Genomic DNA, 16,122 nt, shown 5'->3' with positions numbered 1-16,122 from the left:
GGACTCCCCCATCCAGCCAAGTGTAGGACATTTCTCGAGCAACCAGCTACAAACATTTTCCTAACACGGTCTCCCTGGATGAGAAATGGAAACTTTCTGCACTGCGATCGCCGACTCTGCCATCCTGAGGATGTGTCGGTGCTGGCAGGACTGGAGGTCAGCAGTAGACGATGAGTGCCCTGGGCGTGGGCAGGTGGGCAACCACCACACCGGGGACCCGCACCAGGTGCCGGCGTGGAGCCCGCGAGCCCGGACCGGGCCAGCACGCGAGCTTTCAGCCGCTCCCTGCGTGGATTCTCAGCACAGCCAGCGAGGGGGAGGCTGCTCCCGCCCCGCCACAGAGGCGCAGGCAGGCGGAGGGGGAAGGGGCCTGCCGAAGCCGCGTTCCCGGGCGCCAGCATCCAGGCTCAGACCCTTCCAGCAGCCCCGCCCACGCCATGCTGCCGGCCTCCCTCTACTCTGGGCTCTTCCTGGCGGAGCGGCCCGTGGGAGACGCATGTGGATGAAGGTGCAGGGCCTGCTCTTTCTCTAACCAGCACAGGTGCACTGACTGGGCCCTGCCCCCACGCTGGGACGGGGTACACCCGATGGCATACACAGATGTGGGCACAACTGGACCAGCAAGGACGCTTTTAGCTGCAGGGACAGACTTTCTTCAGCTAAAAAGGGGGACTTACTAGTTCAGGAGACGGGGAAGAATGGGGTGGGAGTCAGGTGTGGCCGGACCCAGGTGCTCAATGTGATCGGGTTACCCCACACCCGCACTGCGCTGGCCTCCTCTCCCCCTTCCCCTGTGGTCCTCCTAGGGTTACAGCTCTAAACTCTCCCGTTTCAGACCTCCGCTCTCTCGGTGGGGAAGTCAAGCAAAACAGGGTCTTCTCTGCTCGCCGTTAACAGGACAGGGACCGCCCCCAGCAGCACGCCTGCTCCCCGCCCGCCCTGAGCATCACTAACGCCTCTAGATGCCTGAGTGTTTACAGCAAACAATCACCCCGCGCCTTCGACCACCTCAGGAGAGTGAGCAAGAGGCAGAAAGATGCTAATCTTAGACACGCGGCATCCTGTGGGCAGTGTGCACATACCTTTAATTTTTAAATAATTTACATCACTCTGAACAAATAAAACTCTGGGGCTAAAATAATACATCTGCCTGAGGCAATAAATAAAGCAGTTGGTGAAGGACAGTGGAGAGCCCCCCGACAGGGCCCCGGCTTTGTACGTGCCAGCAACGCTGACTCGGGGATGGCTCGTTCCCAAGAAGGTCCCCCAGGGAGCAGCCATTTCAGCACCAAGGGAGGGCTGCACGGGCTGGGAGCCTCCGTGAACTGCACCCCAGTGTGGCCCTCCAGACGTCCCAGGAGCAGGGGCCCGCCAGAGCTGCGTCCTGCCCTGCAGGGTCAGGGTGGGGTCACCGCAGGCACAGGGGACAGAAGACGGAGGACACGCAGGAAAAACGCCCGCACTCGCAGGTGCTGTCCCTGAGAGCATTCGCTGGGTTTTCAAGGGCTCTGCCTCACCCCGAGGGGCGGAAAGCTGGCCAGCCCCTGACAGTGGATGGGCCCAGGCACATCTCCAAGGAAACAAAGGCTTCCTGTCCCTCATGGCAGCACCCCAAGATTCCGACGCTGGAATCTGAGTTTTGACTAGGAGGGAAGGGGACTGGGAACTGATCCACATGGGAGTGAGGAAGAGGGTGAGTGTTCCTGGGCCCCCAGCGCAGCCCCAAGAAAGCCCCCTTCCTCCCAGAGGCCCCCCTTCCTCCCAGAGGCCCTCGCTCGTGCAGCCTGGTGGGGACAGCGGGGTTGCGCTGTCAACAGAGCAGCTACAAGGAACAGAAAGCACCCGGGAACAGCCCGCTCGCCCCTCTCCCATATTTTCAAGGACAAGGTCTGCAGGCCCCGTGGGGGGGGGGGGGGGGCGCATCACTTCTCCTTCCTTTTGCTCTTCCGCTGGCCAGTCAGCTCGTCCAGCTTCTTGTCCAGCCTCCTTTGCAGCTGGGCCCTCTTGGCTGGGTCCAGGGACCTGTCCTTGGTCCCACTGCCGGGGAACAGGACTCCTTCCCGGCTGATTCTCTGCCGGGCGTGGGCGCGAGCCCTCTCCCCGCAGCCATGGATCTGGGGGGGGTGGGGGACACAAGAGTCAGCGCCAGGAGAGGGGACAAGGCCCTGCAGCTCCGCCCATCGAGGAGCTTGAGGACCATGTAGTCCGGGCACAAGACCTCGGAGGGGCTGTGTTCTCTCCCGCACACAACCCTTTACCCGCAGGCTCCCTTCCCTTCACCTGCGCCCTCACCCCAGCCCAGACCACCTTCAGAGCAGAAGCAAGCTCGGGGCCTGGTCCCACAGCCTCCCTGATGGAGTGACACACAAGAGCATGCCATGTTTATACAGCAAAATGCACCCAAAGCGGGATTATAATCTCTGTGCAAAAACCCTATTTTTGCTCATCTGGCCCCAATGCCAGGCCTGGGGCAGGTGCTCCCAGTGCAAGCTGGTGGGTGCATGTTCCAGGGAGACTCCTCCCATTTGTCGGGGGGGGGGGACGGGAGGAGCCCCCCCACACACCTCGGGCAGGCAATGGCCGAGGCAGTAGCGGCGGCTGCAGTGGGGGCAGAGCTGGCCCAGAGTCGCGACGCTGGCCCTGCACTTGGCGAGGCCGCAGGTGCTGTCGGCCTTCACAGCGGCAGAGACCAGGGTGTCGAAGTCCTCCGAGGCAGGGAGGTCCACAGCCGCGGGCCCTGAGGAAGGACAGTCACTCGGGGAGGGAAGGATGCAGCTGGACAGGGCGTGTCCAGGCTGTGCCCAGGCCCTCTCTCTGTACCCATGGACACCCAATCACGGTGCAGGATGGCGGGGGGGAGAGCTCACAGCCCCAGGGCACCAGGCAGATGGCCAGCTCAGCACAGGACAGTGGCCGAGCATGTGCCCTTCCTGGGTCTGAGCCAGGAGCAGTCGCCACAGCAGAGAACCCCGTACCTGTAACCCACCCGTGTGCCTCTGGCCCTTCCCTGCAGTGAGCACACTCCCTTCTGCCAGGCCCTGCACAGGACTCTGGGCACTTGAGGGTCACCGTGACCAGTCACCACCCTCGGGGGCTCATTCCAAGTCCAGTAAACATAAGGTGCAAAACCAGAATCAGGCACCAGCAGGAGGAAGTCGGTTTCTGAGGGTGGCAGGTGCACTTCTAGTGCGGAGAGGCCCGGCCAAGGGGACCCCGAGCCTGTGCTCTCATCGGCTGGCCCAGCTCACCTGCACCTTTCTTCTTTTTCCTTCCTGGTAACCGCTGCAGCCCGGAGCCCGTGGCCCGCGGCCCCTCCTTGGTTTGCTGCTCCCGCCGGCCCCTCTCCCTCTGCAGTCTCTCCAGGTGCACAGCCTGCAGATCCACGCTGCTCGGCTCTTGGGCGGGGGGCTCCGCCTGTGCGGGGCTGGGGGGCTCCGGATGGAGAGGGGCTTTGCTGTCAGTCATTGCTGGGGGTGGCGGGGCCGGTGTTGGCGCCGTGGCTGGCGTGGCCGGCGTGGCTGGCGTGGCCGGTGTGGCCGGCGTGGCCGGTGTGGCTCTCTTACTCACGGTTATGAACCTGCTCTTCCCTTCCCCGGTGCTGTCGTGCCTCAGCCCGTGCTCTTCCGCTATCTGATGGATGCGCATCCTGTCGTGTGAGTTCAGGGACGCAGGAAACTCCAACTGCGTCTGCTCACTCGCCACAAACTCGGCGATCACAGCCCTGAAGTGAGCTGCGTTGTCTCTGCTCCCCACTCCCTTGGGGCTGCATCCGTTGAGGCTGGGCTGAGAATGGGCCTCAGAGCCCAAGGGCTTCCCATGTGGCGCCTTCTGGGCCACCCTGGCTTCCCGGCCTCCTTCCGGCCGCCTGCTTCCAGGCTTCCTGGCAGATGCGGCAGAACCTTGGGGCTTCACACCAGCTTGGCCGTGGCCCTGGGAACTCTCGTGGGAATAGTTTTCAGGGATGATGTCGTCAAGATACTCAAAGGCCGTGCGCACCTCCCCATGCTGCGTGAAATAAACCACCAGGGTCTTCAGGAAGGCGTGGTTGCTGACGGTGTGAGAATCGCAGACAATGGCCACGTGGCGCCGAGCGCGGGTGACGGCGACGTTGATCCGCCGGTCCTCGGCAAGGAAGCCAACTTCACCTAAAAACGAGGCAGGGCGAGTGGGCGAGCAGGCCTGAGACTATGGCTCCTGCCCTGGTCAGCAGCCACCACCTAAGGCTCAGCTCAAGGCTCACCACCTGTCTCCACCTCCCGTGGACTCGCCCCCCACACCTGCCAGACTCAGCTCTCAGGCACCGTGGACACCACGGCTGCTCAGACACCCTGCGGTTAACCGCGCTCATCAGTGCGGTTAGATGGCACCCAACTTCTACTTCGGTAGCTATCGTACTGTTAACCCATTTCCAAGTAAGAACAACCTGCTCCGAGCTAGACCCAGGACACAGCCTGGGGGACATGGATGTGCTGCCGCTGATACGCAAGGGAAACACGAGAGACGCCCCAACATTTTCTTTCCCACCACAGCTTTCCCCTCCCGCCTGCTTTCAGCCTTCTACTGAAAACATTTTACAAAGCCCGTTAACTAAAAACCTGTTCTGGGTACGGTTTTCTTACCAAATGGAATATCCACATGCTCTGTGGGCATAAGCACCCCGCCCTGAGGCTGAATCAGCCTTGAGGCCAAATAGACAAGTTCTGGGCTTTAGGCGATCCACCTCTTTGGCGGGTGTTGGGGCCTCCCGGCCTGCCCTGCTCCCAGCCCACCACCCCAACTGCAGACTTGTGCCCTGAGCCTCCACGCTGTTCCCTGTGCCGGGAACACCTTTCCCCAGGCGCTGGGGCTGCTCACCCTGCTGTGCACGCACGCTGGTCCCAGGGTGGGTTCCTTCAGAGGCCTCATCACACCTGGCTCCCCACCGGCTCAGCCGGCTCACCTCACACTGAACTCACACAGGACAAGCTGCTCCACGCCCACATGCCCAGTGACCGCAAGGCCTGAGCAGAAACCCAGCCTGCCCACTGAATACGTAACTCGTTCCTAGGATCCAGCGAGTGCCCATACCTCTCCTGTTGGATCTGACGAAGGACAGGACCACGGCCTCCTTCTCACGGCCTTGGAAGCCGTCGACCGACTTGATTTCCAGCTCAGGGTGCCTGAGAGCAAGGCTCTGTCGGAGCAGGTCCACCTGAAACACCACGCACACCGCGGCCTCAGCACAGCCTGGGTCTGGGCGGCATCCACACACTGCCCCTGGACTCAGCAGAGGGCCTCAAGCCTGCAGAACTGCCCCAGCCTCGGGGACGTGGTTTCCACAGCGGCCCTTCTAACGGGCAAGCAAATGAACAGACAAAATAACTTGTCACTACCCTCACCGGCAGGGCTCAGTGGTTAGGGCCTCAGCCTGTGTACTGGAGGGTTGTAGGTCCGATCCCCACGCGTGCAGAAGGCAACCAATCAATGTGTCTCTCTCACAGCGATGTCTCTGTCTCTCTCTCTCTCTTTCTCTCTCTCTCTCTTCTACTCTCTCTAAAAAGCAATAGAAAAAATATGAAGGATTAACAATAAAAAAATGAAAATAGCCCGTCCCTGCGTCAGAGAGGGGCTGCCACACCAATACCAACATTACATCACTTTCTTTGGCTCCTGGCAGCCACCCGCCTCACGGCCCTGACAGTGGCACCTGTAGAACAGGAAGGGGACAGCCAAACCGTGAACCTCACGGTACTTAGAAGCAGGCGTGTTTCCTCCCCAAGCAGCTGGGCCTTGCTCTGACACTGAGCACAGACCCTGAGCACAGACACTGAGGAGGAAACGTGGGAAAACCAGAGGGAAGGGAGCAGGCGTCGCTGACCAACCACCTACACCTCTGCAGGGACAGCCGGCCCCAGATTTTCCTTCAGGAACCACCCACCCCACACTCCGCCCCGGGGGTTCCAGGAAACCAGGCTGGGCTGGTCCCAAGGTGGGCCAAGATCCAGCCCCTGGTCACAGCAGGGGGACAGCCTGAGCCAGACCAATGAAATAGAAAACTGGGATTCTTGGGGGAAAGGCCATGAAAGGACCACTGTCCCCGAGGGGCTGCCTGTGTAAGGAAAGCATCAGCCTGAGTTGCCAGGGCCACCAGGAAAGCTGGTGGCAAACTGAAGCCCACACAGGGAGCCTGGCGGGGAGGTGGGGGGGGGGGGTGACAGAGTGAGTGAAATGGACAGATGGATGGATGGGTGGAGGCTCTTGCTGATGTCACCCAAGCCTCAATCCAGACGGGATGTGGTCGACTCCTCCCCAGAATTTTCGGTCACAAGAACCAATAAACTTCCCTTTTCCTTTTAGCACTTGAATATGATTGGTTCCCACCAATAAACACAGAGGGAGACGCGGGCTGCTCGCACCTGGAGGTTGTACGGCGTGATCACAGCGATGTCGCGCTCCTGGACGCCAGCGTCCACCAGAGCCTGGATGTGCAAGCTGACAAGGCGCACCTCACCTGCAGGGGATAGGGAGCAGGTTCTAGGACGAGGGACACAGCGGACGCCTAGGTCAGCGCTTGCTTCTCCCAGCATTTTTCTGTCTATTACGTCAAGCTGATCTGGCATCATCCTGGGAGCTCACACCTGAGTTGGAGGGTCACCAGACTCAGCAAACGAAAGTGCAGGGCCCCTGCCCTGCCAGGTGGCTCAGTTGGTTGAGCACCAGCCAATGCACCAAAAAGGTCCCCGGTTCGATTCCCAGTCAAGGCACATACCCAGATTGCGGGTTTGATGCTGGGTGGGGGTGCACACGAGAGGCAACCATTGAATGTTTCTCTCTCACATTGATGTTTCTGTCTGTCTCCCTTTCTCTTTCCCTTCCTCTCTCTCTAAAATCAATTAAAAAAAATACAGGACCCCCCCAACCCACTTGAATTCTGGGAACAACACTCTCAGTTTAAGTGTAGCTGTGAGTCCTGTGAGGGGCAGCCCAGGGATTGGAATCGAGCCAATGTCCTGTGGGCTGAGCAAGGACCTCATCCTGAGACCAGCCAGGCAGCCCTGGCCACTGTCAGAACACGGTGAACCCTGCCCAGACCACTGGCGGCCTCAACCAGTGCTGCATGCTCATGGAGAAGACTCTCAGCGGAGCTCAGGCCTCGGAGCCTCCGGCTCCTAACCGCCCATGGCTCCCAGGTGCTGTGTTCACCTCCACTCCCAAGTCAGCAACTTAGAGGGACTGTGTTTGCAGAGGAGCCCGGGGTCTGTTTGGACAGAAAAGCTGACCCTCCCTCCTGAGCTCACCGGGGTTCCCTTTAGACTGGTCATCTTCCCCCTCCAGTTCCGACAGCCCGCAGCCAGCTGTGTCCACGAGCAACAGGGGCAGGCACGTCTCCTCCGTGGCAGCTACTCCCGGGAGGTCCCTGCACACAGGCGGAGACCGACCACGTGAGGTCCAGGCGCGGAGGCCCTGAAAGCAGACCCGCATAGCCCCCCACAGGAAACGGGGTACCACCCACAGGTGGCACATCAGACTGGAGCACCCCAAGGCCAGCTCTCAGGGCAACCACACTAGACCACTCGGTGGCACGGGGCTCGGACAGGACATGGATGTGGCCACATCACTCACCGCAGGAGGTGCTCCGCCACGGAGGGGTGTGCCGTGAGCTGCCCGTGGTACAGGGCCTCCGAGGCCCACCGCGCGATGGCCTGGTGCATGCGGTACTGCACCGTCAGCATCCGCACCGCCTCCACCCCGCACCCGTCAGCCAGGCGCTCCATCAGGCTCAGGGACAGGCCCGCCTGCGCAGCCCTGCGCCGGAGAAGAAAGGAACTGGGTCTCGAGGGTTCCACTCCTCGAGGGGCCTTTCTGGGTGCGGACTTTGGGACAATTTGTAAAAGGCTGGTTTGTTCAAAGGTCCCCTTGTGCCAGACTACCCCAGGCCACGTGACCAACACCCCAGTCGGGAAGACATACAGATGACCCAGTCCCCACCACTGCCAGGAATGATGAGTGTTAGAAGCACCGCTGAGCTGCAAAGGGACTTGAGGTGACAGGGATGCCACGCAGACAGGGCGGCCACAGGAGACCACACGGAGGGTTCACCTGCACAGAGACCTAGATAAAGGGAGGGCGTGGCCAGCCGATACTGAAGGTCCAGACCAGGGGACAGCAAGGACAGAGGAGGCCAGTGTGGCCGCAGCAGTGGAGGGCAGGGGGCAGGGATGAGGTGAGCCGGCAACCCCGTGACCCGTCAGGGTATCCAATTCAACGAGCACAGCTGAGCTCGGGGCCAGGCTCCGAGAGGAATGCGACACGACCCCTGACCTCCAGGAGCACAGTCTGAGAGATGCGTTGTCTAAACGAGTAAGTGCAGAGGACGGCATGTCCAGGGCCTCCCGGGAGCAAGGGCTTCTGGGGCGGCCCTCGAGGGACAGAACAAAGGGAGGCGCAGGAGAGGCCAAGGCGCTCAAAGGAGGGTCTTACTTGGGAGAGACGATGGTGGGGGGCAGCTGCTTGTGGTCCCCGGCCAGCACACACTTGCTGGCCTTCAGCAGGGGGACCCAGCAGCTGGCTTCCAGGGCCTGGGCGCACTCGTCGATGACCACTAGGTCGAAGTAGCCGTCGGGCAGCAGCTTCAGGGGGCCGTCGGAAGAGGCACCTGGTTGAGATCAGAAGCACAGGCTTTTAGAGGCCCGGGCTGCGAGAGCAGCCACCACCGACAGAGACACCACAGCCAGCGGGTCCACATCCAGTCCCATGTTAAGACCGTGCAGTAAACACGTAGCTCAGTATAAAAACGTGGCGAGGACAGTCAAAGGCGCAGTCCCTGCCTTGTGTTTACCTGTGAAGCAGCGTGTCCCCAGCCGTGGGCCACTCCACACTTCAATCCCCCAAACCCATCACCCCTCTGGGGCTGCACCCCAAGTCCTGGGAAGGCTGTCTGATTTCTAAAATGCGGTTCCTGCATGGTTTTCTGAATTTAGGTCACAATCCTCCTCACCCGTGTTTGTCGCCAGGACCACGTCGGCTGCCGTGAGGCTTTCCCGCATCGCGGCGTCTTCCCTCTCCTTCAGCTCCTTCCTCAACAGCCTGATTTCGTCTCGGAAATTACTCCTCTCTCTCTTATCCTGGGTCTTCTTAATTTTCACCTACAGAGAAAAGCAAAGAAAATACAACATTTTGACACAATTGTGCGCTTATTTGGCGCTTTTCAGTTCACAAAGTGCTTTTATTTATAATGACTTGGTCCACTCCCCCAGGTTCCTTAAAAGGCACTAAAAATTCAAGCTCTTTCTTGAAGGAGCAACAGATACAAACGGGTGACTAAGCACCGGACACGTGCACGGCCTTGGAGCTACTGTCACCGCACAGGGACAGTCTGGGTCCTCGAGGGAGAGGCGCTATAACTATAAACTCAGATGGCCAGGAATTCGGGGCCCAGCCCCGCCCTCAGTCACCAGACAGGCTGAGGTGTGGTGCTGAGGGGGGCGAGCACCTGTTGGCTCAGGACTTGGGTTTTAGTGGCTTAACTTCACTTTTTACTCCGCATTCATCAAGACACTTAAAAAATGTTGTTTGGCACATAAAGTGGTTATCTAAACCCCAACCTTAATACTCAAAAAGACACGTCACCCCCTCCTTCCCTGTGATTCCTGCTCTGGAGGGCAGGATCCCAGCAGTGGCGACAGGAGGGTCACTGTGCCTAATTCAGAGGGACGACCAGGACAGCATGACTTAGAAAGGACCAGGGCCTGGCACTCCTGCGCATTGTGACGGAGGGAGCACTAGCTGGACCGCAGGCTCCTGCCCCCCTCCAACGCTGACAGATGGGCCGTCCTGTGCCCGCCCTGCTATCCCCACGCACCACCTGCTGCTCTGCGGGAAAGGCTAACTCCCAGCACCGACCCTAGGAGGCCAAGGCCCCGAGGAGCACAGTGGGGCTGCAGTGAGACCAGGGGTGGTGAGCACACACAGGGCGGGACATTTCAGGAAATCCGGATAATCGTGGAAGCTGGAGAACCAGAGAGTTCGGAAGCGCCGACGACGAGAGAAAACGCCATCTCAAACTGACCTACTGCCCGCCACCCTCTCCTTCACAGGGATCATGTAAGATGGGCGAAAAACTGGGAAGATAACTACTTTCTGACTTTTTATTCCCAGGCCTTTTCTCTTTTGCTTACCAATAGTACCAACAACACAGACGTGAGAGCAATGTTTTCTTTCAAACAGCCCCTCACCTGCCCGGGGAACCACCTGCAAGACACCTGAGTCCCATAAGGGCTGAGTGTGGGTTTCCACTAACACTGGGCAGGCTCGATGCTGGAAATTATTAAATGAGCCACCGAGGCCATAAAGGGCAAAAGGAACCCAGGCAGACACAATCTGGTCCGTGGAGAGCCTTAGATTGGAAAACCGCCCTGAAGTGGACACCGGCTAAGAGATACCTACGGAGACCTGGTCGATGTCCCGCCTGATGTCCGCCACGATCTGGGCGCCGTCACTGCGTGCCAACACCGCGTCCAGCGAGTGGTGCTGGATGGACTCCAGGAGCCGGGCGGGGTGCCCGAGGCGCAGCACCCGCCGCCCGCTCCGGGCCAGGTGCTCCACCAGGTTGTCCACAGCGATGTTGGAGGGTGCGCAACACAGGACCTGGGGGTGGGCAAAGCTCAAGGTCGGGTCTGGGGACTCTGTGTTTAAGGAAACCACGTAGGTTTACACCGAAGCAAACAGAAGGCTTTACAGGGAGAGAGAAGAGGGTGCCATGTGGGCGACGTGATGTTCAGGTGTAACCGCAGATGTGGGATGGGGGGCGGCCTAAAGGACACACCTCACTGCAAACTGTCACAGTGTCTGCAGAACAAGAACTAGGTCTGAGGCTCTACTGGGCTCCAGAGCATCAGAAATGCTGAGTGGCGCCCTGGCTGGTGTGGCTCAGTGGTTAGTGTCAGCCCGCAGAACGAAGGGTCTCGGGTTCGATTCCCAGTACCTGGGTTGCAGGTTCCATCCCCAGCCCTGGTCAGGGTGCATGCGGGAGGCAACCAATTGATGTCTCTCTCTCTCGATGTCTCTCTCTCTCTCTCTCTCTCTCTCTCTCTCTCACCCCAGCTCCCTCCCTTCTCCCTAGGAAAAAAAAAACAATGGGAAAAAATATCCTACGGTGAGCATTAACCAAAAATAAATAAATAAATAGGAAATGCTGAGCAGCTTGTATGTGGAAAGGAAGGACTTGGAGCCCTGAAAAAACCAGGGCTGGGACACCATCTCATCATCAATCACATCACTATATCACCTGACAACGTGGACCAGGGTAAGCTCCGAGGGGGCTCAGTCTTGCTTCCAGAACTGCAGTCCCACTGTGAGAGGCAGGTGGCAGCCAGCAGAGGAGGTGGACAGGAGAGTCCCTCCTCACATCAACGCCAAGAACAGGAGCCAAGGCCACCCTCCCCCCAACATCCTGGCACCGCCACCCACAGCAAGGTCACATCCCATGTCCCATGCAGCTACCAATGCTCAGTGAACATCAGGGGGGTCCTGACCAGCTCCCCCCGAGCCGCCTGGGCCCGCTGACTGCCTGGGCCTGCTGAGCGCCGGCGAACGCGGCAGGCCGGCCGGGGCTGGTCAGTGCTGAGGGGAAGTAGGTCCCACCTTGAGGCCCTGTTTCACAGCCTGAATGATGATCTCCACCACAGTGGTGGTCTTCCCGGTGCCAGGAGGCCCATGGATGATGGCCAGCTCCTTCTGGGACAGTGCAAACAAAACCGCTTCCTTCTGGGAGGCGTCCAGGGAGGCGTTGTAGAAGGTCGGCACCTCTGCGGGAGACACAACAGGGTTAGGTCAGGCTCTCGAGCCCCTGGCGCATGCTCCTCGCCTGTCTTCCTCGAGGGAGCGCTGACAAGCACAGGGAGGGAGCTGGACCTCCCCGGGAGTCACCCAATCAACTCAAAATCAACCTGTTTTGTTTTTAAAAAATTTCCCTGGGACAGGAAGCACAGACTGCAGACCAGGCCCAACCCAGCCTGTCGCCAGCTTCCCAGGGCCAGGTTCCCCTGGCACCCAGCCATGCCATCACGCTGTCCCTGCCCGCTCGCTCCTGCAGCAGCCCGCGAAGCCTAATGTTGACCATCTGTCCCTTTACTGAAAACGCTTGCCAACTCATCTCCAGGATAACAGGTTCTTCTGAGGGACGTGTTTCTCGGGACATGTTTGCTTCCACACTGCGCCTCTATACGTGCCCAAAAATGACAAAAATAAAGGGTAAGAAAGTACTAGCAAACTCCAGGGTCGGGTTTCCACCCTGTATCTTTCACGACCAGACGGGTTATTTGCTCCACGTGCTCTGTGCTCTGAGAGTAGGCACCGCCGTGTCCGGCTACGCTCCCAGCGTCCACCCCGCGGCACCAGCTACGTGGAGACGCTCAACCCGTGGGCGTGTGAACTCACAGGCCCAGGTGCGGACCTGACCGAGTGAGACTGAGACGAACATGGACAGTGATGCCATCGGAGCTGGGGTGCCAGTGCGCTTCCCGCCACGCCACACCGTGCCCCTCCCTCCTTAGGGGTCAGCTGTGGTCAAGACATGTCATGCTGCTTCAAAGGCAGTAAAGTGTATGTGTGTGTGTCTGTGAGCGCACGTGTGAAACACACTGTCGTATGTGGATGTGGGATAAGGCTCGAAGATTAGACACTGACACTCGTGAGACGAACTGAGTGGCAGATTTCTGAGCAATTGTCTCCCTGTTTACCTGCTTCTGTGTTTCCTAATTTCCCGTGACTCACACACATCACTCTTATAATACCTACAGGATGCTGAGAAAATAACCCAATGAGACTTTCCAAACCAAAAAGTAACACTCAAGCACAGATGAAGACAATCCTCCAGTATGATCGGCTGTCACCTGGGCAGGGAGAAACACGCCCCATCTCGAAACACAGATGGGGTGGTCTCAGAGAGAACACTGTGGAAGTGAGCGGAAGGGGTTTGCCTCTGATGCTGAGCACAGGGAAGAGAGCCCAGTTGATCTGGGTCATTCACATGAATTTACAAAAAGAAACTAAAGTGATTTCTTCTAGTTGTACCTCCTCAAACTCTTGACAAAGTGGCCCACGGTCACGTTACTCTCCAAACCTTCCCTGAAGATTTCCATCAGAAGAGAAAAGGCACAAGTTCTTACGTATGTCGCTGGCAGGGCTGGGGGCTGCGTCGCCGAATAGGACCTCTATGAGTGAGAGCGCGGGGCCGGTGTGGTACTTCCTCAGGGCAATCAGAGCTCTGCCCGGGAAGAAAATGAAAACGGGGAGCTTAGTGAAAACCAGCAATGGAGTCGGTGCCGAAGCCTCCGCCCCTCACCCCCCTACAGGGCCCCCCTCCAGAGATGGCTCGCGAGGACAAGCCCAGCCTGGACGGGACACGCTGCTCTCTCTGCCCGGCGGGAACATGGTGGGGCCGAGCAAGCCGTGTTTAAGGAAAATGTTACCTGTGATGTCCCACCACATACTTACTTTTTCAATCGCTTATAAGTGACATCGTTGGCAAGTTTTAACAGTCGGTAGGAATTCTCTCGGTCCAAGCTCAGCTGGAAATCACAGGACTGGTCAAAGGCCACGGTGACCGATTTCTGGGTGATCCGGGTCAGGATCCCAGTGGCCAGCTGACCGCCTTCATCGTGCAGACCCACGATATCACCTGCGAAACAAAGGCTCAGTTACATAAACACTGAAAAAAGTTAAGCATGAATCATTTTATACGATAAATGCCCACCAGTCGTATCCAGTTATGTGCCTACGTCAGAAATGCACAGACCAGAAGAAAAGCTGTTACTGGGAAGCACTCCTGCAGACGCGCCTCTCCGGGGCTCGAAGGTGACCAGGAGCTGTCCGTACAGCCCGGTCCGCTGGCTGGACACCTGCAGCTTCAGCAGGCAGACGCCTCGGCTCTGGAGCTCTTTCAAGGAGATGTTCTCCTGCCAGGACCTGCAAGACACCCAGTAGTAAACGTCAGTACTTGTATTTCACCAGTTTTTACTTCTACCCGTGCAGGAGAAATGTAAAAGGGAGAGAAACAAAAAACCTGGGGCACAGGCACCAAACATGAGCCCACGAAACTCTAGCTCTGCCCCCTCAGACCTGCTCCTCCTACCTCCCTGAGTGCAGTTCATGACGTGCCCTTCTCCCAGTCACCCAAGTCAGGACCTTCGGTCACCTTCACCTTCTCTACTCTCTCCCCCATCCTGGTTCGAGTCGCTGAGTCCTATGGGGTGCTTCCCATTACACCCTGAATCCACTTCTGCCTCCCACTCTCCCCCCCAGAGCCCTCACTCAGATTCGAGCCCACGCCACGGGCAGTCTGGATGAAACAGAGCTTCCTAACTGCCTATCATCTGGGCTCTCCCCCTCCTGTCGCCAGCATCAGAGCCCAAGTGATCCTCCCAAAACGCAAATATATTCACTCCCACCCCCACCTGCTTGGCTTCACTGGGGGCCACCCTCCACACTAGAATATCACAGCAGCCCCTGGGCGAGGCCCCTCCCAATCTGATGCCCCTTTATCTTCTCACAGGTGCTCGCTCTGCACTTGGTACCATGCTGAGCGCTGGGCTTTCAGTACAATCATTTCCTTCTCGCAGCAAACCTGGGAGGTGGGGAATGACCCCATTTTACAGGTGAGGCAATGGAGGCTCAGAGACCTAACCTGCAAACTGAGACGGCCATAAAAAGGAAGGGGGCTGGGAGTCTCCGAGAGCTCTTAACTGTCAGGATCCAAACCTCTCAAACAAATCCCATCAAACCTATAGGGTGTGACGGCTGAGAGCCGGCTCTGGTGTCAGGTGTGACTCCTCCCGCATCACCTGGGCAAGTGGCTTGGCCTCGCCCTCCCTCTCGGCCTACCAGCCCCGGGGAAGGGCACAGGGTTAAAGGAACGAGGTGCCCGACCCGCTTCTGCCTCCCCCGCCCGGGAGTGCTCGGGTCTCAGTGAAATGCCTCCTCCGCTCAGACACAAGCCGCTGCTCCTCCTTCGGGGTGTCACTCGGGCTCTCCTGCAGCTGAGCTCAGGCGCCCCCTCCCCGAAGCCGTCCTGCGCTATGCTGGGACCAGGTGTCCCTGCCCCGGCAGAGCCGATGCCCGGGCGTCGGGGTCAGGTGTTGCTGCCCCAGCAGGGTCGGGGCCGGGCGTCGGGGTCAGTGTCCCTGCCCCAGCAGGGCCGGGGCTGGGCGTCGGGGTCAGTGTCCCTGCCCCAGCAGGGCCGGGGCTGGGCGTGGGGGTCAGGTGCCCCTGCCCCAGCAGTGCCGGGGCGTCGGGGATCAGTGTCCCTGCCCCAGCAGGGCCTGGGCGACTGGGTCAGTGTCCCTGCCCCAGCAGGGCCGGGGCTGGGCGTGGAAGTCAGGTGTCCCTGCCCCAGCAGTGCCGGGGCATCGGGGATCAGTGTCCCTGCCCCAGCAGGGCCCGGGGGTCGGGGTCAGTGTCCCTGTCCCAGCAGTGCCGATGCCCGGGCGTCGGGGGTCAGTGTCCCTGCCCCAGCAGAGCCCGGGTGTCGGGGTCAGTGTCCCTGCCCCAGCAGAGCCCGGGTGTCGGGGTCAGTGTCCCTGCCCCAGCAGTGCCAATGCCCGGGCGTCGGGGGTCAGTGTCCCTGCCCCAGCAGGGCCGGGCCCGGGCGTCGCCGCCGGTCCCCAGTCGCGCGGGAAAGGAGCTGCTCAGGCTGCGACCCGCCCCCCGGGCCCGGGCCCGGGCCCCGCGCGGTCCCCCTGCGGCCGGGCGAGGGCTGGGCACGCGCGGGGTCACCGGGGCAGAGGCAGGACCTCGGGGTGAGAGCTCAGAGAGGGGGACCTCGGGCCGAGAAACCAAAGGGCTTCCGGAGGGCCCCGGCCCGGAGCCGGCCGCCGGGAGGTGACGAGGCTCCGGCCCCAAGGTGGCCGCGCCGCCGGGGGTCCGCAGGGCCTGAGCGGATCAGGGCCGGGGCCGTACCTGCGCTCCTCGACCTCCGCGTCCCTCTCGAGCTCCAGCAGGTCCAGCTGCTTGGTCACGAAGCTCTCCACGGCCGCCGAGGCCATGGCCGCCGAAGGGGCGCGAGCCCGGAGCCGCCGAGGTGCTGCTGCCGCGCGGGGAGGCGCTGTTCCCCGCCGGGCCGGTGCGTCGACGCACCAGGTTCGC

General features: G+C 60.0%; 1 protein-coding gene across 1 annotated transcript; it reads right to left on the bottom strand.

The window, feature by feature from the left end:
- Positions 1 to 1,074: 1,074 nt before the first annotated feature.
- IGHMBP2 (immunoglobulin mu DNA binding protein 2) lies at positions 1,075 to 16,065 on the bottom strand. The gene is made up of 15 exons (XM_087822058.1): positions 15,937 to 16,065; positions 13,778 to 13,947; positions 13,477 to 13,660; positions 13,149 to 13,246; positions 11,623 to 11,786; positions 10,426 to 10,626; positions 8,978 to 9,125; positions 8,461 to 8,635; positions 7,603 to 7,785; positions 7,278 to 7,396; positions 6,396 to 6,490; positions 5,068 to 5,191; positions 3,249 to 4,145; positions 2,565 to 2,737; positions 1,075 to 2,114 (listed from the first exon to the last, which is right to left on the bottom strand). Exons 1-15 carry the CDS (start codon positions 16,020 to 16,022, stop codon positions 1,923 to 1,925), a joined length of 3,009 nt encoding a protein of 1,002 aa, XP_087678184.1. The 5' UTR covers positions 16,023 to 16,065; the 3' UTR covers positions 1,075 to 1,922.
- Positions 16,066 to 16,122: the final 57 nt, after the last annotated feature.

Source organism: Miniopterus natalensis, chromosome 11 (genome assembly GCF_054644295.1).
Source record: "Miniopterus natalensis isolate mMinNat1 chromosome 11, mMinNat1.hap1, whole genome shotgun sequence".
NCBI lineage: Eukaryota > Metazoa > Chordata > Mammalia > Chiroptera > Miniopteridae > Miniopterus > Miniopterus natalensis.
Note: the sequence above shows the minus strand (reverse complement) of the source record. Positions and strands in the feature narration are given on the sequence as shown.